The following is a 26,208-nucleotide window of genomic DNA, read 5'->3' as shown; positions in this document are numbered from 1 at the left end:
TGTCAACTTTGAAACCTATTTGCCATAGCTTTCCCAAATTTAGACAAATAATATGCCTTCGAAAATTAATATTTCCATGTTAAACCCTGGAACACCTGGACAGCAAAGATGCATACATCAGGATGTTCTTTATCAACTACAACCTGGCAATCAATAATATCATCCTCTCAAAACTAATCAATAAGTTTGGCATCAATACCTCCTTGTGCAACTGGACCCTCAATTTCCTAACTTCCAGAACCTCACAGTCAGTTTGTTTTGGTAATAACATCTCCTCCATAATCTCTATTAGCACAGGTGCACCACAAGGCTGTGTGCTTAGCCCCAAGCTCTACTCGCTTTACAATTATCACTGTGTGGCTAAGAATGCTCCACTGCCTGTCGAAGGCTGAATCAGACGGCGGTGACAAATCAACATACAGGAGGGAGATTAAAAATCTGGCTGAGTGTTGCCATAATAACTGCCTCTTACTCAATGTCAGCAAGACCAAGGAGATGATTATTGACTTCTGAAGGAAACCAGTAGTCCATGAGCTAGTCCTCAGCAGAGGATCAGAGCTGGAGATGATCAGCAACTTTAAATTCCTCGGAGGACCTGTCCTGGGCCCAGCACATAAGGGCAATTAAAAAGAAAGCACAGTAGCACCTCTACTTCCTTAGAAGTTTCTATAATTTGATTAACATCTATAGATGTGTGGTGGAGTGTATACTGACTGGCTGCATTATGTCCTGGCATGGAAACACCAATGCCATAAATGGAAAATCCTACAAAAGGTTGTGGATATGATACAGTCCATCACGGGCAAAGTCCTTCCCACTGCTGAGTGCATCTACAGGGAGCGCTGACAGATGAAAGCAGCATCCATCATCAGGGACCTCCACCACACAGGGCATGCCCTTTTCTCACTACTGCTGCCAGGAAGTCGCTACAAGAGCGGCAGGACTTTCATCACCAGATTCAGGAACAGTTATTCCCTCTCAACTCATCAGGCTCTTGAACAAAAGTCCCATGACATACAGTACGGACTCACTTTCAAGGACTCTTCATCTCATGTTCTTAATATTTATTGCTTACTTATTCATTATTTTTCTTTCTTTTTGTATTTGCACTGTTTGTTGTCTTTTGTACACTGGTTGTCTGCCTTGTTAATGCCGTCATTCATGGATTCTATTATGGTTTTTGGATTTATTGAGTATACCCTCAAAAACTGAATCTCAGGGTTGTATATGATGATGTATACGTACTTTAATAATAAATTTACTTTGAACTGCTTATAATAGTGTAATTATTTACATAATTTGCCACCAAGAGTTGGAGGAACAGGTATGTAGACTGATTATGGAAAGGTGTAGGAACAACTGAGTTGTTGTCATAGTGAAGGACTTTAACTTCCCCATTATTGATTGGAACTTCTTTTGTACAAAAGGCTTGATGAAGTGGGATTTCTTGAGTGCATTCAAGAGGATTTCTTGAAACTGTATGTGGAGAATCCAACTCAAGGAGAAAACACACTGAACCCAGTTTTGGGAAAATATGCCAGTCCTAGTGACAGAGCTGATAGAGTCTGAACATTTTAGGATTGGTGAGTATAACTCATTATGTTTCAAGAGAAAGGATAGTATAGAAGCTCATCTGTTCAATAATTAGCCTTAGATTCCTTGAGACCCTTATTTAGTCAACAGTCTCTAATGTAGAACTTCCTCAAATATTTTGTGGTTTAGGACGACGTAACCAACATTCAGTTCCTGGAACAGTCAGCAACAGACTAATCTGAAATCCCTGCTGAGGTTAAATTGATTTGCAATTTTTTTCATTCTCTAACTCTTTAATACCTTTGGATAACAAATATCATGTCAGGTAATTCCTCAATGGAGACATTCTGATTGATTAACAGCTATTCCAGTCTAGCTAACACGTACATTTCTTTCCAACAGGGGCACACAATTGTGTGCAAGGTAACATGGAAACAATCTTATCAAATGCTCAGACAAAAAACATTTTAAGTTATTATTTGTATATTCTATACTGACCACTCTTACAGATCATTTCACAGACTCCAGTCTGTGCAAAGGTATACAGTGAGAAAGATTACAGCAGCATCGGCAGGGGTACTTGGTGAAGTGCAGAGGATTTCTTTGCCAAATAATGGAGTCTATAGTTGTTCAGCACAGAAGCAGACTCTTTTGCTTAACATTTTCATACAACTATAAGTACCTATCTATAATAATCCCATTAATCAGCACTTGGTCCACAGCCTTTATTGAATTGCTCATTGGGATTAGTTTTAACTGCTGTGAGATTATCCACTTTGATCACCTCAGACAGGACACTCCAGACTCCAGCCATTGTCTGGATGATGCTTTCCCCCTCAGATCCCTTCAAGTGCTCTTACTTTTCACTTTCAATTTATACCTTCTGCTTTTGGAAGTCCGTATTAAGGAGAAAACTACCCTATTTATGTTGCTCAAAATTTTGGTAGTATACCTCAGCCTTCCCTGCTATAAAGTAAACACAGCTAATGTAACTTCTTTTTTAACTGAAATGTTTTAACCCAGGCAACATTATTGTAAATCTCTGCAGCCTCTCCAGTGTAACCATGCCCCTCCTTTTGTGTGAGAACTAAAACTGCACACAGTTTTCCAGGTGTAGTTTCATAAATTCGTACCATGCCTCTCACCTGGTCCAGGAACACCACTGGGATTGTGAAACGGGCCCAGCAGAGATTGCACTTTCTGAGGAAGCTTAAACAAGCATCACTCCCCACTGACATCTTAACTACATTCTACAGAGGCGTGGTTGAGAGTGGTGCTGACCTTTTGCATCACAACCTGGTACTCCAGCTGCAGTGCTGTCGACAAAAAAGCCTTGCAGAGGGTGGTTAGGGGAGCAGAGAAGGTCATTGGGGTCTCCAAGACCTCTTTCAGAGTCCATGCCTCCAGAAGACACGGTACATCATTAAAAACCCCTCACACCCTCTGCATGAACTGTTTGTTCTTCTGCCATCAGGCAAACGTTACAGGAGCATCAAAACTAAAACCACAAGGCTACTAAACAGCTTCCTCCCACAGGCAGTCAGACTGCTAAATAGCTGCTCCACCTGACTCTGTTTTGGACACTTTTAACTTGAACTGGACACTTATAACTGATTTTAACTGACATGTGGCTGCTGTGTTTTACTATTTATTGTTACGTTTATTACTTAGTGTTGCATTTATGATGTTATGATTGCACTGCCCCTGAGAAATGCTGTTCATTCTGCCCTGCAGAGCTGATGTACGGTTAGAATGACAATAAAGTTTTTTGAATCTTGAATCTGTACCTATATGCTATGGCTCAGATGATTAGCCAGCAACCCATACGCTCCCCCCCCCAACCTCTTATCAACCTGTGCCCTTTGACCTAGGACCTTAACAAACTGCATCGCTTCACACTGTGCAATTGGAGCAAACAACTTCCAATTGAATGTTATAGCAGTTTAAGTGTATTAAAAACAAGTTAAAGGTCAATTTGCTACTTTCTTTAGAAGAAACAATTTCTGTCAAATGAAAATATAACTGTCAGTATGTAAAAGTGTAAAAACGTTTTCAGTGACATGAAGCTGCTCTAAGTAAGTACAGTCATCAAATTTCTTGAGCAAAGTTTGATCTTAATTCAAGTTCTTAATTATAAAGATAAGGGGAGACAGTGGGGGGAGGTGGGAGGGAGAGACATAATGAAGGGTCTCGGCCAAAAACATCAACTATACTCTTTTCCATAGATGCTGCCTGGCCTGCTCAGTTTCTCCAGCATTTTGTGGGTGTTGCTTAGAACGAGACATCTGATGCAACGTTAACAACAGAGGCTCTTTGTGACATCTGGTAAGAAATTGCATCTGCTAATCAGAATATATTTAATTAGTTGGAATAGCAACTATGAAAATATTAACTTATTACAATAACTACTGATTGCAGTTGCTGAATAATCCTAATCATGCTCAGTTCTGTCCGGTTTCTGAAAATGAATCTAAAGCAGAAACAAGGATCCTGAATTACAAAAGTTCCAGCTAATGGTTGTTTAGATGGTCCATAAAGTTATGCTATTGACCTGTTGATTAGGCTCATGGCTTGTATGATTTCAACAAAGACTAATGTCAAGCAATCCTGTTGTTCTGGCCCAGCAGTCTTCTCAATTTTGCTGCAATGTTCCATCTCCCCTCTAACCGTATGAATGCAACTGTTTAACCTTAGACAATTAATCTCCAGAACCAACGTTATCCATACCTCAGTAGTCATGCTGAAAGTACGCAGAAGACCCTTACAGTTTCTGGTAAGATGGTGGTCCCAGCAGTTTCTCTGGGTGGAACAAAGGACTTTTTTTATGATCGCAAGATACTGCTGGATATTAAGATCAAGTAGTGCAGGTCTACCCCACAAATGAGTTGCTCATTAGCAGTGGAGCTGGGTTTGTCATGTACCATGTCACTGCCTACTACAGCAGCCCAAGATGGACAGCACCAAAAGTGGTGTACAGAGGCAGTGCACACTACAAATGATTTTCTTGGACATTGCTAATGTAGAACAATGCAATTTCATTGATGAGACCAACAATGGGGAAGCTGTGCGGCCTCCATTGTTGCACGGACCAGGCTCACACGCCAGTTGAACCTGCCCAGGGAAGGAGACCTCAGAAGTGGTGTGGGAGAGAGCTGGAGTCTGTGCTGTGTTGAGGGCTGGCCCCTCTCAACAGTACGGCCCTCCAGTGATTGCTTGGAGAAGGTCAAGCTGGATTGTGTTCACCTTTGGCTGCACTAGCACACGATGACGGCTGCTGCATGCTCGTTCTTGCAGAAACATGTCTCCAGGACAACATCCCATACACCATCAGTCTACGGGCCATGACACTAAGGGACTTGGGCTCTTTTTTTTTTGCAACAGCATGTTTTACTGCTAATGTAGTATATGTGCCCTGTGCTGTTTCTGACTGTCGGTACTGCATTTTGTACCATGGCCCCAGAGGAATGCTGTTTCATTTGATTGTATTTGTGTGTACAATTGAATGCCAATCAAACTTGAACTTGAGCTGTGCACACTTGGAAGCTGAGCTTCATGGTATCATCAACTTGAGCACTGACGCATAAGAAACTATAAGCAACCATTCAATAGCCATAACAGAAAGGTCTTTACAAAACTACCCTTTTGGTACAACATACCCTCTGGGTATGACATACCCTCTGATAATAATTATGCCACGACCTTGAAAAAACATGAGCTACTTTGCACATCTTGGGAGCCACTGCTCAGAAAAGGCAATTAGTGAAGGGATTATGTGTATGGATTGAGGAAAAAGGTATTTGAAGATACAGACTTCAGATATGGCTTATAGTTTACCATGAGGCAGTGATGCAAGCCTTCCTTTACACTTTCTGCTGAAACCTGAACTCAACCTGAACCATCAATGGCATCGCTCCAAAATCTTCACGGGACGGTAAGTGACCCAACATTAGTTTACTCTCTCATCTCAAGTACTGAGTCACTAGCAACATTTACTCAATTCCATTAGACAGTTTGTGCTGGACAGATTCTATATGAGATTTTTGAAACAGGCACTTGATTCCACGCTCTGTTAGAGAAAGAGATGGGCACAGTATAACTTTAAAAGATGTGCTCAAAGCTTCTGTGAAAAATGTAACAGTGCCACAGAGTCTTCTGAATCTCTGGACAGTCATGGAGCAAATGTATTAAGACAGTATTGAGAATCTCGAATCTATACATCGGTAGTTCTGAACGCTGGATGGATCACACCACCTTGCAAAACTTCCACCTGTCTTGCCCCCCAGCTATCTTCTGCTCCATCTATGCAGAAGTCTGCACTTCTCACAGTGGTCTCATTAATCACCTTAAAATCCACAAAACCAGTGGAAGCAAATCATCCTTGAAACCTAGGGAAAAAAGGTTAATCATGAATGTTTGAAAAATGGTTAGACACAGTCATATTTTTCAGGGATTCTTATGATGCATAATGATTATCCTAGAAATTGAGCTTTATTATGTCTGGTATAAAGTGCCAGAAGTGCAAGGCAATTATACAAGAATCTATTTAACATCATCATGAGGATTTGGAGGAGCAGTGAGCGATCCTAAAGCCAGTGAATGAGCCAAGGAGTTCCAATCGTTAAACAAAAACAATGGACTTATAAGTCCTCAAATCAACAGAAACACAGGCGTAGATTATATTATACTTTCCAAACACCCACTTAAAATGCTGTGTACTCCGGACAGGCAAAGTTGCCTGTCAAGAGGCAGTGGCAGAAAATTGCTTCCAGTTTGCTTGTATGCAGCTTGAATTTTTTTTTACACAAGAACAAAAGACAAAATTGTGCCTGGAAATAATACCAAGAGATGTTCAATTACAGTGAATATGTTTTCCTCTTAACCGGGGGAAGGCAACATTTATCTAAGAATCTGAAAGACTTAGATATACAGTAGATTGGACCTTACTTTATCTTCTTTCCCTTTCAGGAACATTCTAAGGCATCGCAGAAACATAGAAAACCTACAGCACAATACAGGCCCTTCAACCAACAAAGCTGTACCGAACATGTCCTTACCTTAGGAATTACCTAGGGTTACCAATAACCCTCTATTTTTATGAGCTCCTTGTACCTGTCCAGGAGTCTCTTAAAAGACACCATCGTATCCACCTCCAGCACCGTTGCTGGCAGCCCATTCCATGCACTCACCACTCTCTGCGTAAAAAAGACTTACCCCTGATATCTCCTCTGTCCCTACTTCCAAGCACCTTAAAACTGTGCCCTCTTGTGCCAGCCATTTCAGCCCGGGGAAAAAGCCTCTGGCTATCCACATGATCAACGCCTCTCATCATCTTATACACCTCTGTCAGGTCACCTACCATCCTCTGTCGCTCCAAGGAGAAACGTATTCTCATGAGGCATGCTCCCCAATCCAGGCAACAGCCTTGTAAATTTATATACCAAATAAATAGTTTGACATGCAATGACCTGGAAGTAAGCAAAGAATCACCAAAAATAATATGGTATAGGACATCATCGCTGTACTAGCTCGTTAAAATATCCATTACTTTTATTCATCCCCTAAAGCTCGAAAAATGTTTCCACTCTTTAAACATGCACCCACTTTTCTTTAGGTGCCGCACCCTATGTAACCAAATGAATATATGATTATTGGTTCTAATTGAAAGCCATGATTTCTAATCCACTTGTTATTGTAAATGTTTTTTGTATTATTTATTCTATCAAATTCATTTTTTCCTTTTCTCAAATATTCCCTTAATCTTCTTTGCACCATGGAGAACAACTCTAGTTTCCCAGTCTCTCAATGTAATTGCAGCCTTTATCTCTAGTACTATTCTAGTAAATTTTTTCTGTACCCCTTCTGAAACTGTACATACCCAAACTGCATGGAGCATAATCTACAGCTTTCCTTCAGGTAAGAGCTTGATGGAGTGTGGAGGGGAGAAGGAGGTTGATGGGTGCTTTGTGGCTTGAGACCAGAATTTAATAGATGATGGGGCTGTGGTCAAAGGTAAATTTTCCCTACCAGCTGTTAGCATGATTGACATTAAGGGCATTGTCAGTCACACCAGCTTTCACAAGGCAATGCCACAAATTGCAGACCCAAGGAAATTAACAGCTGGCCTAAAGCTTATCACAAATTCAGAGGTGCTGATCACTTAATTTAATTACAAAATAGGTCGCATTTATGACCTACCATCTTGCCAGATGGAAAACTCAAAAATGAAATATCACATGTTGGTAGCACTGATAATGTTTAAGAACCTTTGTCGACATGATATAGCATATTTTACTTTCAGTGTTGAAGTGGCTTTGAGGGAACATAAATGCAGGGCACATGGATAATAATTTGGGGGCAATCAATTGAGCCATTATACAATGATAGATGTCATAAACCAAAACATTAATCTTCAGAAAACTAGTGCAATGAAAAACATATCATGGGAGCAGAGTAAGGGCTTCTCTTTATTCACCTTCTAGCTCAAGGCACTGGATACAAAATGTTAGATATGATAGATATATTTATCATGTAAATAATTATAATAACTCAAATACTTTGTGTACGCATTATTATGAACTTAAATACATGTGAAATTGAAAAGGAAACTACAGAAAAATGATGCATCTCAGATAAAAATATGTTAGCATTCAAATGCAGTAGCAATAGGTTTGCAAGTAGATGATGCTTTTGTGTAAAAATAAAATTCCAAGGTGTTTACTAAAGAATAAATAGAAAAACCAATGAGAGTTTAGTGAAGGAAGGAGATCTCTGAATGGTTGATTGAAAGATTGATCAAGACGACAACTTTTAAAAAACATTTTTGAAGGAGCCAGAAGTGCAGAGCTGAAGAACTGTTGAAGTGTATATTTTGTGTGCCTATCTGTGACAGCGTATGAAAGTCACAAATATTGTTCCTGCATGATCGGTCACTCTTTATGGAAGGACTGAGCTGGATTCTGCTGTGGAGGATGTTTTTGAAATTCTTAGAATTGTGATTATTGAAGTGTAGTTTATATTGCTCTCCTTCAGTTTTCTGTGTTTTCTTTCTTGTTGTCAATTGGCGGGTTGGGGTTCTGAGTGAGTGACGTTAGTTTTTGAGAGAGACAGGGGTTGGGGATTTGGGGTCTAATGTTTGTGTTGGTTCTCTGTGGGTGATCTTTTAGTTTTTGTGCATGAGAGTGTGTTTAGAGGTCTGATGTTATTGTTGTACATTTTTGCCAGGGAGGGGGTTTGATGTTATTTTCACTGTTTTTTGTGAGGGAGGGAATTGGGGGTTTGATGTTTGGTGTTCCAGCTCTTGTTTTCCATGTGGGCGATCTGTCAGCTTTTGTGTGAGAGAAGGAGTGGGAGGGGTGTTCTTTTTCCTTTTTATTTAGGGAGGGGGTTGCTGTCTGTTCTTTCAATGGCTTCTGTAGTTGTTTTTCTGCATTTCATGGTTATCCGGGGAAAGACGAATATCAGAGTTGTATTGTGCATGCATACATTGAGAATAAAATGAACCTTTGAAGTTTAAATTCATTTGAATTTGCAAGCAATTGATGAGTCTTTCATGTGACTTCTATAGCCAAAAATTTTGAAACATTTGTAAATAGTCATTACATTGGTAGCTTCAGAATATGGAACTGACTGCTGTGTCCCACTAGTATAGTTGGATATTTTGTATGAAGTGAGAATAAATGAATAAAATTATGTATAATAATAAAATTAATTACAAGACAGCTTTATCTTAGCCAGCTGGTCCCTAATGTAATGATGAATCTTAACTACGCACACTCCATCAACAGACCTGGCATTCCTGCTGTTCTAGTTTCCTGTGGAAATACAGCCTGTGAAGCTACTTTGATCATAACTATTTTTAGAGTGCACAGTAATATACTATGTTTGCATTCTGTAGTATTTAGATAATTAAAACTAAGATATAGGCAGGGCCAAACCTATAGACACTAGCTTACGGTAGTGTTGTGATTAGCATGATGCTATTTCAGTTCAGGGCGTTCCAGACTTTGGGTTCAACTCTGGTGCCATTCCATAAGGAGCTTCTGTATGTCCTCCCTGTGGCTTTTCCCAGGTGCTCTGGTTTCCTCCCACCGTCCAGAGATGTATTGGGTAGTAGGTCAATTGGTCATTGTAAATTGTCCTGTGATTAGGTGAGGGTTAATCGGGGTTGTGGGGTTGCTGCAGTGGTGTGACTCAAAGGGCTGAAGGGCCTACTCCGTGCTGTGTCACTAAATAAATAAATTCGTACATACACTGTATTAAGGGATTTCTGAATGAAGCAAGCCTATTTTTAGTAATATTACCATGATGCAAACTAACTTCTTGTACCTCGCTCAATAATAACCACAGCCTATATATGGATCCACATGTGATAATATACAAGTCACTTATGACTTTTCTGCATGCATTTTTAATCGCTAAAACATCATCTTATAGATAGAAAATCAACACTAAATACTTGTGACCTACGTCATGGCTGATTAGGAGGTCAGCAAGTCGACACACTGGATTTAAGTTTTTGGAAAGGTTATTGATAATTGGTAAATGGTATTTGGTTAATTATCGTCACATGTACCGTTGTACAGTGAAAAAACTTTACTTTTGCATGCAATCCATATAGATTATTTCACATCAGTACATTGAGGTAGAACAAGGGAAAAGCCAAAGCAGAGTGCAGAATATAGTAAGCACAAGAGATTCTGCAGATGCTGGAAATCCAGAGCAATACACAAAATGATGGAGGAACTCAGCAGGTCCATGGAGAGGAATAAACAGTTTTTTTTCCAACTGGGACCCTTCATCAGGATTGCAAAGAAGGTGGAAGAAGCCAGAATATGAAGGTGGGGAGAGGGGAGGGAGTACAAACTGGCAGGTGATAGGCACAATATAGTGTAACAGTTGCAGAGAAAGTTACAGTGCAAGTAGAGATTATGGGGTAAAGTCATAATGAGGTAAATCATGAGGTGAGGAGTCCATCTCATCATCCAAGAAGTCTGTTCAATAGTCTTTGATTTGATGAACTTTGTTATAGAGTGCAATTATTCATACTTTGTTCACTAGACTTAAGTTGAAGATACTTTATTTTTGGCACTTGTCAACAATATCCAATTGTATATTGTGATTTGTGCATCATCTTTAAAGCTTTGTCCTCCTGGAGTTTGAGTAGAGGATTGGGTAACTGGCAGGAGGTAAAGAGTGGGAAACATGGACTGTTTCAGGTTGGGTGCTTTTGACTAGTGGTGTACTGCAGGTGTCAGTTTTGGGACTGCTTCTTTTCATGTTATATGTTAATGAATTGGATAATGAAATTGATGGATTTGTGGCCAAGTTGCAGATGATACAAAGATAAGTGGAGGGACTGGTACTGTTGTGGAAGCAACGAGTCTGTATAGGGACTTAAGGTGGATTAGTAAAATGGGCGAAGAAGTGGCAGATGGTATACAGTGTAGGGAAGTACATGTCCATGCACTTTTGTAGAAGGAATAAAGGCATGCATTATTTTCTAAATGAAGAACAAATTCAGAAATCAGAGGTGCAAAGGAACTTGGGTGTCCTCATACAGGATTCCCTAAAGGTTAACTGGCAGGTTGAGTCAGTGGTAAGGAAGGCAAATGCAATTTTGATGTTCATTTTGAGAGAACAAGTATATACAGTAAAAGCAAGGATGGAATGGTGAGGTTTTATAAAGCACTGGTCAGACTGCACTTGATGTATCATGAGCAGCTTTGGGCCCCTTACCTAAGAAAGGATGTGCTGGCATTGGAGAAGGCCCAGAGGAGATTCAGAGCATGACCCTGGGAATGAAAGGGTTAATGTATGAGGAGCATTTCAGGACTCTGATTTTGTACTTGTTAGAGTTTAGAAGAATGAGTGGGATCCCAATTAAATCTATCAAATGTTGAAAGACCGAGACAGATGAAAGTGGAGAAGATGTTTCCTATAGTGGGGGAGTCAAGGACCAGAGGGCACAATCACAGAATAGAAGAACACCCCTTTAGAACAGAGATGATGAGGAATTTCTTTAGCCAGAGGGTGGTGAAACTGTGGAATTTGCTGTGGATGGGTATATTTCATTGGGTATATTTGAAGTGGAGGGTGATAGGTTCTTGATTCGTGAGGCCATCAAAGGTTATGGGAAGAAGACAGGAGAATGGGGTTGAGGGATAATAAGTTAGCCATGATGGAATGGCGGAGCAGACTCAATGGATTGAATGACCTAATTTTGTTCCTATGTCTTGCTTGTATGTCTTATGGTCTTATGGTCTACAGTTGCAGCCTGTTCTACAATACTTTCTTAATAATTTCTCCACCAGAATATGAATAAATTTCTGAACTTTAGAACTCTGTTCTCTTGTTCTCTCAGCCTTCGTGATGTTAATTAGCTGTTTAGACATGACTTTGAAGTAGTTTCCTTTGTTTTTCCTTGATGCTTTTCCAAGACAATATTTTTGGATGTAGACTTTTGATTCATTCCAGGTAATCACTTTGTAATAAGTAATACTTTGCTCATAATACATAGTGGCTTGCCTTTGTAAATAGTAAATGCAAACTCTTATTTCTTTCTGGCCTACATTTCTCATTTCTTTTTCATCTCTTCGTTTGATCCTTAAAATTATTGTCGGTCAATGGACACTTGGATTTTAATAATAGCGAGAGCAACTTCCTTTGTATAGATCCTCCAAACAAAAGAAATATCCTTCAGGGAACTATCAGGCTTTCCTTTGGCTGAATGCAGTCTGACCATCAATATATCCCACAATCCCAAAATGTAGTGTACATTTTATGGCCAGTCTCATGCGATTAGAAGGTGAAGTGCATTGGTTTTCATAGCACTTTCTCTCAATCCCCAGTGAGCATTTACTAACATAATGGGACATTGCCTTTCCATTGCATTCCTGGTGAGGTCGGAGGATACTGTGTGCTGAATGAGTAGCTTCTCAGTATCCTTCTACTTAATATATACTGATGGACCAGAATAAATATTTGTCTTGTGTGGAATCTGAGCATGACACTTAAAGCGGAAAGGCTGCATGTGGGTTACGAGCTGCTGTCTGGCCACCTCTGCTATATATAGAGAAGATTTTCATTCATTTCCTCAGTTATAAAAAGTCTGATCACATAGGTGCATTCATTTCCTATGGGGTGCACCTCCTTAAAGAACCATTTTAGAAACAATCGTAAGATTGTTTAAAACCCAATCTGAAAATCCTGGGCTTTCCTAACTTCCAATCTTTTTCCACCTGAGACTTTCTCTTCAAAAAAGCATATCAAGGACTCTGCAATGCAGCGGCTATTTTCAATCATAAACTACACAACCCTTTAAGTGCATAGATGCAGGACATTTAAAGTAATGGAAATGATACCTAAAAACAAAATTGGTGAAGGAGCATTATCTGCCATTTCATCCTAACCTGGTCTGCTTACTGTGGATCAGCATATAGTATTGACACCATCATTTTTGGGCTCAGTTTTATTTTATTTATTCATAACTTGCCCAACTCTCCATACATCATAAAATTTGACCCAATTTCAACAGACTGCAAGAAACCATTGGTAGCATTTGTGGGGTGGGGAGAGGGTAAAGGGATGAAATAAGATTGATTGGAACAGCTAAAATAAACAATAGACCAAGCTCCGATACAGAAGACTTGTTGTACTATATATAATTAGCCTCTGCACTGAACAATGTGACATTAATTCTCTTATCATTCACTGTATCATTCAGTAACCATCAATCACAGCTCTGTCTGCTCAGCAGTTTATGTTTCTAAGGCTGTTGAAGGCCAAATAGGATGTGTAAAAATGAAAGCTTTAAAATATTTTCTTGAAAACTATAGGCAATAAAATATACTGTTTGAAAACTTTTCCCAAGTTATTTTCACAACAATTGCAGATAAATGAGGGCAGTAAAAGTCTGCAATACTGTGAGTATCAATTGAAAATATCATTCTGATCAATGTTTCAGTGTCTGCTATCTACTGTAAATGTACCCTCAAATGCAATAAAAATTATTCAAACGTTAAAATTTAGTTATAAAACTGCAAAGTTTAACAAAATAAAAATGCCTAATAAATTTTGCTCAATTAAATAAAAGCTGTAAAAGTAAATTATCTTGACATGAAATATTGCAAATACTAGAAATCTGCAATAAAAATAAAGAATACTGGAAATTTTCAGGAGGTCAGGAAGCTTTCATGGTGAGTGGAAGGAACTGGGGTAATTCTTCAGCTGGATAACCAACAAACTTAAACTTAAATAGTCCTGCTTCAGCTTTTCTGAAACTATGATTGCATAATATGATTTCTCAGCAACTGTATTGGCCTAGTTTTCCATGTAACTATCGACGGTTCAATATAGACATGCAATTCTAGCATTTACCTTTTTAAGTGTGTGGAAGTGTTAATTCTGTTTTTGAGTTATATCATTTTTCAATCCTGAATGTTACTTGACTGAAAGGATTAAGAATTTGACAAAGAGAGAACATGCAGTGTAAAATTTTCAAAACTATTTATCAAAATGTGGTGAGGTAAAACATGATTAGATGGTGACCCTACCCTCTGTTACTTTTTTAGCCTGAAATAAACAATGCTAAGCAAGGCCACATCCATCCCACACATTCATTGATTACTCTACACTATCTACATTAACAGCTACTAGGTGTGTATATATTAAGATTAAAAGACACATTTTCTAGCAAAATTAACGTGAACATTTTGTCATGAAAGATATTACTCTGAAATGCACATATGCATATTATGTACATATTTATCAGCTCTTACCTTGAAAACAAACATTTCACCACGTAAAATGGCCAATGTATTGAAATTTCCATCACAGATATTGGGCTTAATACCCGGATGGGAAGGTTTATCCCTGGTAGGTGGGCGAGGAGGTCGTGGTTGTCTGTTAGGTTTCCGAGGATCTGATGGTGGATTGGAGCGATGTGGTGGCACTGTGGTTAAAGGTTTTGTTGGTTGTGCAATCTTTTCTGGTGGGCCTATGTAAAAATGTAGACGGAAAGTCATAAAGTTGTAAACAACATTTAATAACTTCTGGATATTAAAAAGGGAATGGGTTTTCAACTTGCCACTTGAGCATAAAACTGATTTTATGTAATGCCACAGTTTTTAAAAACCATGTGTAACCCAGCTTAATTAAACCCAAAGATGTAATGTTAGTAAGTTCCAACTGCGAAGGGAGGAAAATGAGGTTTACCGATTTAAAAAGAAGAGAATTTGAAAAAAAGAATGCTACGTGAGGGCAGGGCATGGCTGACGCAGGCACGGATGAGAGAAACGCAGCAACAGTTAGAAGCTAAAGACAAACTGTTAAGAGTGGAATTAGTAGTGAGTATCTTTACCCTACTAACTTGAAAACCTCAGGGTGAAACCCCTGGAGGAGAAACAATAGCGACAAAAGATGTATTGAAGCTATGGCTATAACACACAGCAGCTATAATGAGACAATATTGGCAGAGTTGAGTGTCAAAGATCCCTACCGTGTAGTTGAGAATTAGTTTTGTAAAATCACACCAAGGGATTTGGTCAAGTTTTTGTACAAGTTTGTGAATTGACTTCCCTTGGATGATAAACTATTTCATTTCAATGAACTAAGAAAGAAGATGACGAGCTGCCCAAGATTTGACGAAACAGTGCGGGAACGAAAATGTATCATGACGCTGATTTACAAGTTGGATGTACAAGTTATTTTCATTCGAAGAATCAGAATTTGATTTTCTGCAAGAATTGATTATTTTTGCAAAGACTTTGATAAGTTACTGAATAGATTTACTTTGTTTAAAAGTTGTAATGTTGGAGAATTGTCGTGAAAGGAGTTAAACTGTATGTATAATTTTAGAATTTGAATTGAAACTTGTAGATATATTGCCTGAAACTGAAGTTAACTATAATACTTAAGAATAGGAATTGCATTTGATTTTCTAACTAAAACTAGGGATAAGTAAAAAGGAAAGATTAGTCTGCAAACTTTTAAATAGGGAATAACACTGGATCTAATTAGTCAGAGAGATTAGAGTAATAAAGGAATCTTACTGATTCCAATTAAAAAGGAATTTGTTTTGGTTTGATATCCCGGATTTGAAACCTAAACAGAAAGTTGGAATTTTGAATTGTTCTTGCTCATGTAAGTATTTTGTACATATTGTTTTTTGCCTTAGAAACAAAACTTATCTCCAGAAGTGTGTGGTTTCTATTCACTGCCTCCTTCCGAAACCTGGATTCTTCTGATGGCCTACTAGCACCTAGTGTAGACTGATTTTCTCAAAGAGTGCGGCGACTAGTCACAAGCGATAAGACTGGTGCTACACAGGTGTTACATGTGCACTTTTCATTTCTCACAATATGAATGGGCAACATCAATATTATGTCTGGGTGGCAAGGTGATAACATACATCATAAGTGTGTACACTTTATACAACCTTGAGATTCGTCTCCTTACAGGCAGCCACAAAAGAAAGAAACTCAATAGACCACATTAAAAAAAAGAATATAGTCAACCACCCAAAGTGCAGAGAAAAAAAAAACAAATTGTGCAAGCAATGCAAGTAAGCAAATATGGTTACAAACCATATATCTTCTGTATGCCCTGCAAGTCATCTTGCGGCAGTTGAAATTGTTCTGTGTCCATATACTGGTAAAATGGAGCCATTATTGCACTGGGATCATTGGAGTGTTCCAGGCCAAGGGCATGGCCAAGCTCATGAACTGCAACCAGAAATAAGTCATTTCCTACAATAGAAAAAGACAAAAGATCCAAAGTGATTCCTACATGTAAACGTAAAAACGATTTCTAAATTCTGTGATAACTTATAGGGAAATAATATTGGTGAAGCAAAAAAGAATAAGCAGAACAAGCAGGGCAGAGAAAAAGTCATGTTAGAAGGTAGATTCAATTTTATTAACTATGCTTAAAGAATTATGAATCAAATATTGCATTCCTACTGTTAGCAGAGATACATTAGCTTCTTTAGAGAATAAGTATATTCAAATTTCTTCCTTCATATTCGAATTAAAATGAGCAGCATCCAAGTGTGGAAGCTAATCTGCAGAAGATGCTAACAAACCTGTACCAACCATTAAAAAAAGTTCTTAATCTTATAACGCTATACAAATATTACTCTACAATGATTCCTGATTTTATCATCTGTAACATCAGTCGATAGATAGATTTTCCAGCGTAAGTGCATGTTTTGTAAATTCATAGTATAATTATCATCAAGGTAGTTACTTTTGTTCCCAAGAAATTAGAATCTGTATATATTAGAAGTGATTATATCACATTTGCTTGTTTACGTGAAACTTGTTTTCTGTGAGATGTGGCTGTCCACATAGATATCTTTGTTCTCAGATCAGATTTGCTATACTATTTTAGGATTTATTAGAGGAAATGACTCTTGCTCCCCTATCAGCTGGAGCAATATTGCAAGCAGGGGTAACGATAAATGATTTGAATAGATTTGCATGCATTTTGGCTGAGTTTCTCTTCAGTCTCTCTACTGAAATGAAGTTTGATTTTTGGGTGTACCTTATGGATTTTGGGCTGGTGATCATGGAAATCACCATAAATTTCCCTGTCACACTTTTAAAAAAAAATTGAAATCATCTATATTTGTTATTTCAATTCATAATTCAAGTCAGAATAACTGATGCCAAGATTAAGGAAGGCATTTTTGTTGGTACACAAATCAAACAGGTCATCAATGACCGACAATTCAAAGAACTTCTAGTAGCCTCGGAGAAAATCACATGAAAGGCATTCAAGGATGTTATTGGAAATTTTCTTGGCAACTACAGAGCACCAAACTACATGCAAATGTTGTCAACATTCTTCAAGCACACAAAATCATGAAGTGCAACCATGCTCCTAAAGATTCATTTTCTGCATTCCCATTTAGACTTCTTCCCTGCAAATCTCAACAATATCAGCGATGAGCATGGTGAAAGGTTTCATCTGGACATTGCAGCCATGGAGAAACTGTATCAGGGCAATTGGAATCCATCAATGCTGGCTGATTATTGTTGGACACTTAAGCAAGAAGACACTGAGTACAAATGAAATCACCAACAAAGCATTTTTAGCTTAGTCGAATTATTGCAAAGCATCAGCACAGTTAGGCAATTAAGTCTATTATATTCAATAAAAATTCTTGTTTCTCTAAATTCCTATGCGATACAAGTAGTCTGAAATTATATTTGTGTTCAGCTTCAAACCATATCATAAACAAAAAAAAATTCTCAGGAAGCAAGACTTTCAAAAAAAAAAAAATGTCCAGTGAAATCAACTGATTTTTTTTTAAGCAAAATGATCATTACAGTTTGGGATAGTCATAGGATAGGGACTATTTTAATTATCAGCAATAGGACCATCTTCAGCAGTGAGGTATTTTAACCCTACAAAAACACCTGGCAATTCTGTCAACATACATCAAAGTTGCTGGTGAACGCAGCAGGCCAAGTAGCATCTATAGGAAGAGGCGCAGTCGACGTTTCAGGCCGAGACCCTTCGTCTGGCAATTCTGTACAGTGTTTCTCCCCCTCTGCATGCCACCTTGGCTGAACAGAGGAACACTTTTAGTAATGGACCAAGACAACTGCGCTACTCCAAACAGCGCCATATGAGGGCCATTCTTATCCTCAGTTATTAGGCTCTATAATGAATGAATCTATAGCCGGGGAAGTGATGACCTCCTCCTGTTAGACTGTTTGTGGTAACTCATGTTTTATTCTTTCTACTTCTCTTCTAATATTTATATCTGTGCACTTGTAATCCTACTATGACACTGTAATTTCCTTTGGGATCAATAAAGTATCTGTTTATCTAAAAGCAATGTTGTGGCACTCTATTTCTTTTTTCCTTGGGATATCAGTAAATGTGTCTTCCATTCTAACTTCAAGAGCTACAGTTCTTGCTGTTCTTGGGGTATTTTCTGGCCTTTAAACTCAGCCCATCTCTTGTGGTACCATATCATCATCATTTGTATTTCCCACACAGGATAATGCAATTTTTTTCTTTGCAGTGTAAAAGTCAGACGGAAATGATCTTGCCTCCAGTGAGGTTGAGTTGATTATATTTGAAGTAGCAGGTAGCATGCTTGCAAGGCTCTGGAGTTGTCTGAAGTAACCCAAGGAGATGTAAAAGAGGAACATTCTCCAGCCTTTTCCAAAAATAATCTCTTTTTCTAATTTTGTAAAAGAAGTTTATTTTGAGGGTAGAGTTTCAGAGAGGAGCCCTAATGTTACTTCCAGTTAAGTTCCATATTCTCTTCTATGAACCTATAAAATTAAAGGAGAATACTGAGTGAATGGTCCCTGTGGTCCCTTGAAGTCTTTCTAAAGTACTCATTGCAATTGAACTGCCATTACTCTGGCACTTTGATGAAGGTCCAGGTGGGAAAATTATGACACAGGTACTTCAAAGCTTACGACATTATGACCGTTGCGGTCATAATCCTGTTGAGTGGAGTTACACGAAGTCTAAAATCAACCTTCTGTGTCATGTGAATCTGTTAATACTACCCCCAGTGTGCATACTGAGCAGCATTACATTCCACTGGCCCAATTTTCAAATGAGCAAGGACTTTCTTTCCTCTCTCTGCAGCACCAGAGCTTTCTTGGAAGTGGAGACTGAAATTTAAATTTATCTCAAGTAAGAGTTGAATGAGATTGTTTGCTTGTTATAATCATGCCCACATTCTGTTTTATTGATTGGAATGGAAACAAATACTGGGTGCTGAAGATAAATGGATACTAAAGCAATCAAACTTGTACAGCGCTAACAGAGGTAAATTGACACTTCCTACAATGATAAAAATTATGGCATTAATTTGAAGAGTCTCAAATAAATATATAGCCCATTTGTCTACAGCAAGAAGAATCACTAGGGAAAGGTTCCTCTTTAATTGACATTAAATAGACCTTATTGCAGAATGAGTATCGGACCCTACATGGCTCAGCAGTAATGCCCTTTACACTTAAATAAGGCACTAGCTACACAGGCTGAGTAATGAAGAACACAATACTTTGCTTTGAAGAGATGCAGCATCTGTGATCAAAACCGAAGTATGAGTCACTACCTTCAGGATGAAAGAGTGAAAACTTGAAAATAAAATTAGCGGCATGCATGATTGACCATGAACTGCTTCATAAACCAATATGCACATTTGTGTAAAATCATCCAGGATGTTTCTACTAATAAATTAGCTAAGATAAACTACATTAATTTTAGCCAGTATCAGTTCCTGTTTTTAGAGATATATACACAAACCTTCACACACATCCAAACGCATAAGATACATGCAGGATGGCTGAACAAATTCATGATGCTGGTTTTGAAAGCAGAAGTCAAACAAGCATAAAATGTCAGGTTTCCAACAGCAATTCAAATTGATGAATCACATACAGGAAAATAAAGGCCACTTTGACTTGAATACAGAGTTAGGACAAAACAGAGCCAAGGAATAACAACAATCAAAACAATGACAATCTGACAATATCTGAAACTGCACAAATGTGAATAGGGTCTTTGCACAGAAATTTCCAGCAGTAGCATATGTATGCATTTTCAGATTTTGTTATCACTTCAGTTTTATGAGGGCAGAAGATTTTTTAAAACATTTACTATGTACATTTTAATATGATTTGACAGATCTGTGTTGTAGGGTCTCCAATCTGATCAGTACTCATCCCATTGCTTCTTTTTCCTGTATTTTATATTAATGATGTGGAACTATGTGTAGGGTGCAAAGCTTCGAAATTGACAGGCAATATACAATTCTGCAATTTAATAAGCAGGGTTGTAAGAGACTCCAGGAAAACATAAATTTATGGTTTATAATGCACAACCTGTGGAGCAGTGCCAACCTGTCCACTGCACTGAATGAATGGCTCACACTCACCCTCACCCCAACTCCATGTAACGGGGGCCAGTGATGAAGGCAAGGATTTGCATTCACAAACAAGTAAAAGATATAAATATTAAATGATTTTTCAAAGTTCAAAAGTAAATTTATTATCAAAGTATGAACAGGATGTCATCATAGACTATCCAGAGATTCATTTTCAAGACACATTTTGCCATCCTGGTGATCTTTGCTGCGACAAAGCATGCAAACACAAGACAGGGCAAGTATCCTCACATCCATGTCACTTGGGATTCTCCTAGTAAGCAAAAGGAAGAAATGTTCATCCCAGATGCTTTGGAAGCTGATTTCCAGAAGTGATTATTTTCTTGATAAGCTGCTGTCATCATGATCTCATATAATTTATTTCCTTGGTAAAGGAATGGAAGTTTGAATTAGCTTGCTGATGCAAATCAAAGATTAATCCTGAGGGGTAAATCTGGCAAACCCTATTTGACAATTCCTCTTTTCATGTACTATCCCCCCGCCGCTTCCCAAAATGTCACTTAGTCCTTGATTAGCAGTTGTGACAGATAACTCTCAAAATTGTCTTTAAAAACCGATTAAAATTAAAATATAAAATAAACATGAATATTTAGAATATAAGAAAAAAAATAAAATCAGTGTCACAGTAGCATTACAACTGCACAGGTATACAAATATTAGAAGAATAAAAAATAAGTTATCTTGAACAGGCTAACATTGGAGGGTTGGGGTGTCATCACTTCCCCAGCTATAGGTTGATTCATTAAAGAGCCTAATGGCTGAGTGTAAGAATTACTTCATATAGCACTCTTTGGAGCAGCGCAGTTGCCTTAGCTTATGACTAAAAGAGTTCCTCTGTTCACCCAAGGTGTCATGCAGAGGGTGAGAAACGTTGTCCAGAAGTGCCAGGATTTTCCATAGGGTCCTTCGTTCTACCACAATCTCAGTGTGTCTAGTTTGACTCCGATAACAGAGCTAGCCTTTCTAATCGGTTTATTGAGCTTGTTGGTAAGACCCGTGTTGATTCCATTACCCCAGCGTACCACCGCATAGAAGATTGTACTGGTAAAACAGACTGGTGGAACATGTGATGGAAAGGCCTGCATACTTCAACGGTCCTTAGTATCCCTCAGGAAGCAGAGGTGACTCTGGCCCTTCTTGTACGCAGCCTCTGTGTTGGTGCTCCACTCAAGTACTCCAGGTACTCGTAGGTCGTCACCATATCCACATCCTCACCATCAATAGCAACAGGGACCAGTGCAACCTTAGTCTTCAATAACGTCCATCACCATCTCCTTTGTCTTACTGATGTTCATGTGCAGATGATTCAGGGCTTGCACCATTTGACAAAGTCCTCCACCACAGCCCTGAATTCATCCTCTTGTGCTCTCTTTATACACCCAACTATTGCTGAGTCATCAGAGAATTTCTGCAGATGACATGACTCAGTGTTGTTTCTAAAGTTTCAGGTATACAGGGTAAGCAGGAAGGAAGAGAGCCAATACAGCTCCCTGTGGGGCCCCAGTGCTGCTTATAATCTTGTCTGACACACAGCTCTGAAGCCACACAAACTGTGGTTTGCCAGTCGGGTAGTCCATTATCCAGGATACAATGGAACAGAGCTTTTCTCCCAATAATGAGGGCTGTATTGTATTGAAGGTGCTTGAGAAATCAAAAAACATGATCTTCACAGTACTGCCCTACTTATCCAAATGGGAGTAGGCTCTGTTCAGCAGGTAGATGACAGCATCATTGACTCCAATGTACTCCTGTTAGGCAAACTGCAGGAGATTGAGCGCTGATCTGACCAGGGATCGGAGGCGAGCCAAGATCAGCCTCTCTGGGGTCTTCATGATGTGTGAGGTCAGGGCCACTGGACGGTAGTTATTCAAGACTTTCAGTTGGCCCTCCTTGGGTACTGGGACCACACGTGATGTTTTCCACATAATCAGGACCTTTTCCAGGCTGAGACTCAGATTGAAAATGCACTAGAGAACTCCACACGACTGGTCAGCACACTCCTCTGGATCTCACCATCTGATCCCAATACTTTGCCATGCCTCAGGTTCCCCAGAGCTCTTCTCACCTGCTCAGTAGTGAAGGTGAGTCCGTGATGGCTGGGGAGTTGGTGAAAGGTGGGGAGTGAAGTTGGTATGTGGAGATATGGATGGCAGCTGCAGAGTAAGGAGGGGATTAAGACAGTGGTAGCCTATGAGTTGTTGATCCACGTGTTGAACTAGGGTGGGGGGAGAGGAGGAGGGTAGGTGTGGGTGCCTCGGCACCTGGACTGGTGTGCTGAGAGGAGGAGTGAACAGGAGGACAATTGTCAAGCCTATTGAAGAATTTGTTTACCTCATTATCCCATTCACAGCTGCATTACAAGGCTCTACAGCTAGGCTGATTGAAGCCAGTGAAGTTCTTCATGCCGCTCCACACCTCCTATGTGCAACTCTGCCCAAGCTTTTTCCCATCTCTCTCCTGTATTCCTCTTAAACAACCTTGATCTTCTCTTTTAGCTCCCTCCGCACACGTTTCAATTTCTCCCAGTCTCCTGATCTAAAGGCTCTCTTTTTGTGGTTGAGAGGAGCCTTTAGACCACTGGTGACCCATGGTTTGTTGTTCGGGAAGCAGTGAAGTCTTTTGGAATGTTTCAGTTCCAAAAGTGGGAGGCTTAATTGCACTTTGTGCATGGGGGTGGGGGGCTTTGGGGATCTAATGCTTTCTCTCATTCATTCTTCTGGGGTTTTTCTGCTTCATGGATGTCCAAGAAGAGTAAGAGTTGCAGGTTGTATATATTCTCTGATATTAAATTAAACCATTTTCATTAACAGAATAATATGGCCCAATCAGTCAGTATGATGTTGACTTTCAAAGGGCACCACAAAAGAGATCATTTAAAAAAAATGAGTGCCCAAAGGCTGATAAACATAAAGAGATGCAGCAAGGTGAGGGGCCTAGCTCCCCCACGGCAAGCCAGGACGGAGATAATGAGGGGGAATCGGTGACTCTGTCTTTGATTCTCGGAGAGATTCGCGAGTTCCGACAAGATAACAGCAAACAGCTGGAAGATATTAAAGGAGAAATAGTAATAACTAACTCGAGGATAGATGAAGCCGAAGCGAGGATTGTTGGAATTGAAGAGAAGCTACAAAACGCCGAGGAAGTGATAGCAGAAATGCTGAAGCTTCAAGACCAGCTCCAGTGGAAACTAATAGATCAAGAAGGCCGCTCAAGAAGGGAAAATGTGAGGATTTACAGAGTTCCTGAAGGAACTGAAGGTAAACCCGAATTGATGATTCCCTTCATAGAGAAGCTGCTTAGAGAGAACCTTGATAAACCGGCTGCAAAAGACTTACAGATAGAAAGGGCTCACCGCGCGTTGGCATCACAGCCTCCAACAGGCGCCCAGCCCAGATCGATTCTGGTCAGATTTCTCAGTTACAGAACGAAGGAAGAGGTGCTTAAAAGGGCATGGCAAAATAAAGATTTCATGTGGAACAACTGTAAAATCAGTTTAGACCACGACTACGCACTGGGGATTCTTGCCAGACGGAAGGAATATGCGGAAACACGGAGGGTCCTGAAGGAAAACAACATCAGATTTCAGACCCTGTATCCAGCTCGGCTGAAAGTCTTTTACGACGAAGGGACAAAAACTTACGTTACGGTGGAGGAGGCAACGTTGGACCTGGCGGACCGGGGACTACCTATTAGAGTTATCACCCAACCGGAGTCGCTACTGGAGAGGATTCGGCAGAAGTCGTGGCAGTTAGTGGGGTGAGGACGCTCCACACGAACCAGAGTGTCAAACTACAAGGAAAAGCTGCAAATATTCAGAATGTACAGAGAACACAGATTAATTAAGAGAAATGACTGAAAAGAGTAAATCGGACTTAAAGGTAAAATGAAAACTGGTAACTGAAAATAAACTAGGCGGAATAACTTGAATGATAGCAATTTGGTCGAGACATAAATAGGAGAAAATTCTCTATGACTATTCAAACTGCTGAGGGCCCTCTAACACAGGGTGAAGATAGAGGTTATCCCTCTGAACTGAAGTGGGTCGGTGCTCAGGCCTCACTGTGGGAAGTCGGGAAAAATTTTCAAATGTTATATGTTCAAAAATGTCTAGGGTGTGGTTATATGTCTTGGTTTACTGTTGAGAAGGGATTGCTTACTGTTTGTTTAGAAAAGGAGAGTGTTTTTTTTCTACTAGAGAAAAATGCAAACTGAATTGGTAAAAATAATTTCCTATAATGTTAATGGGGTTTTGAATCCAATTAAAAGAAATAAGATTATGTCTAAATTGAGAAAAGAGAGGGCACAAATAGCTTTCCTCCAGGAAACACATATGAGCCAATCTGAACATGGAAAATTAAAAAGAATGGGCTTTAAGCATGTATTTTATTCATCATATAAATTGAGTCACAAAAGAGGGGTAGCTACTTTAATATCAAGTACTCTTAATTATGAACATATTTCAGAGACTAAAGACAAAGAAGGACGGTTTGTAAAAATTACAGGAAGAATAGAAGGTACAGAAATAACATTGCTGAATGTTTATGCTCCTCCAGGTTGTGAATGGTCATTTTATAGACACATTTTTGACCTAATGGTCAGTTCTCAAGGGGTAGTAATTTGTGGAGGAGATTTTAATATTAGATTAAATCCTGTATTAGATTCTTCAAGAATAGTTACTCAGAATAAACCTCTGACTCGGAAAATGAATTCATTGATGGAGGAGTTGGGAATTATAGATGTCTGGAGGGAATTACACCCTACTAGTAAAGATTATACACATTACTCTTTCCCTCATTCAGCCTATTCAAGGATAGACGATTTCTTTATCTTTAATACAGATAGACTCAGGATAAAAAACTGTAATATTGCAACAATTGATCTGTCGGATCATAGCCCAGTCTCTATGTCTCTAATCCTGGAAAGGAAAATGAGGAAAACACTATGGAGGCTAAACTCACATATACTCAATAACCCAAAAGTAATGGAGAGATTAAGGGGAGAAATCAAAGAATATCTAGACCTTAATGACATGGGAGAAACATCACCGGTGATCTTATGGGATACATTGAAAGCTGTACTGAGAGGGAAAATTATTTCCATTACCACTCACATGAAAAAAATCAATGCACAAAAATTAGCAGACCTTCAAGGAAAATTAAAAGAACTTCAAGTTGTAGATAGCAACAAAAGTAATTCAAATCGAAAACAGGAAATTAGGAAATTGCAAAGTGAAATTGACGATATTTATACGTTGGAAACTCAAAGAAATTTTCTTTACCTGAGACAAAAGAATTATGAAGTAGGAGGTAAATCAGCTAGATTATTAGCATATAAATTACGAAAACAACAAGCAGACAATACAATTCATAAAATAAAGAATCCAAAGACAAAGCTTGTGGAGAGTACAAAAGGGAAAATTCAAGAGAGTTTTGAAACATATTATCGAGAGCTGTACTCCCAACCCCGGGCCCCCAATGAGCCCTATATAGACAGTGTATTGAATTTTTTAGATCTACCTAAACTTACAGATTTACAAAATGAAAGTTTATTAGAACCAGTAACTGTCAAAGAACTGAACGTGGCCATCTCTAGGTTAAAGGCTGGAAGTTCCCGGGTTCTGATGGGTTTACCTCAGAGTGGTACAAGCCCCTGAAGACACAGTTAGCCCCATTACTACTTAACACCTTTAATTGGATCTTGCAGAGAGGAGAAACTCCACCTTCCTGGAGAGAAGCGATTATTTCAGTTATTCCTAA

At 39.1% G+C, this 26,208-nt stretch overlaps 1 protein-coding gene across 1 annotated transcript in view; it reads right to left on the bottom strand.

The window, feature by feature from the left end:
• Positions 1-26,208, bottom strand: part of LOC134353568 (matrix metalloproteinase-16-like) — a 227,297-nt gene that overhangs the window by 61,698 nt on the left and 139,391 nt on the right. The window contains exons 5-6 of the mRNA XM_063061627.1: positions 16,116-16,277; positions 14,310-14,527 (exon numbers count right to left, since the gene is read on the bottom strand). Of these exons, the coding sequence (XP_062917697.1) occupies positions 14,310-14,527; positions 16,116-16,277 (380 nt within the window). The remainder of the gene's footprint in view (positions 1-14,309; positions 14,528-16,115; positions 16,278-26,208) is intronic.

This window comes from Mobula hypostoma, chromosome 1 (assembly GCF_963921235.1).
Source record: "Mobula hypostoma chromosome 1, sMobHyp1.1, whole genome shotgun sequence".
NCBI classification, from domain to species: domain Eukaryota; kingdom Metazoa; phylum Chordata; class Chondrichthyes; order Myliobatiformes; family Myliobatidae; genus Mobula; species Mobula hypostoma.
Note: the sequence above shows the minus strand (reverse complement) of the source record. Positions and strands in the feature narration are given on the sequence as shown.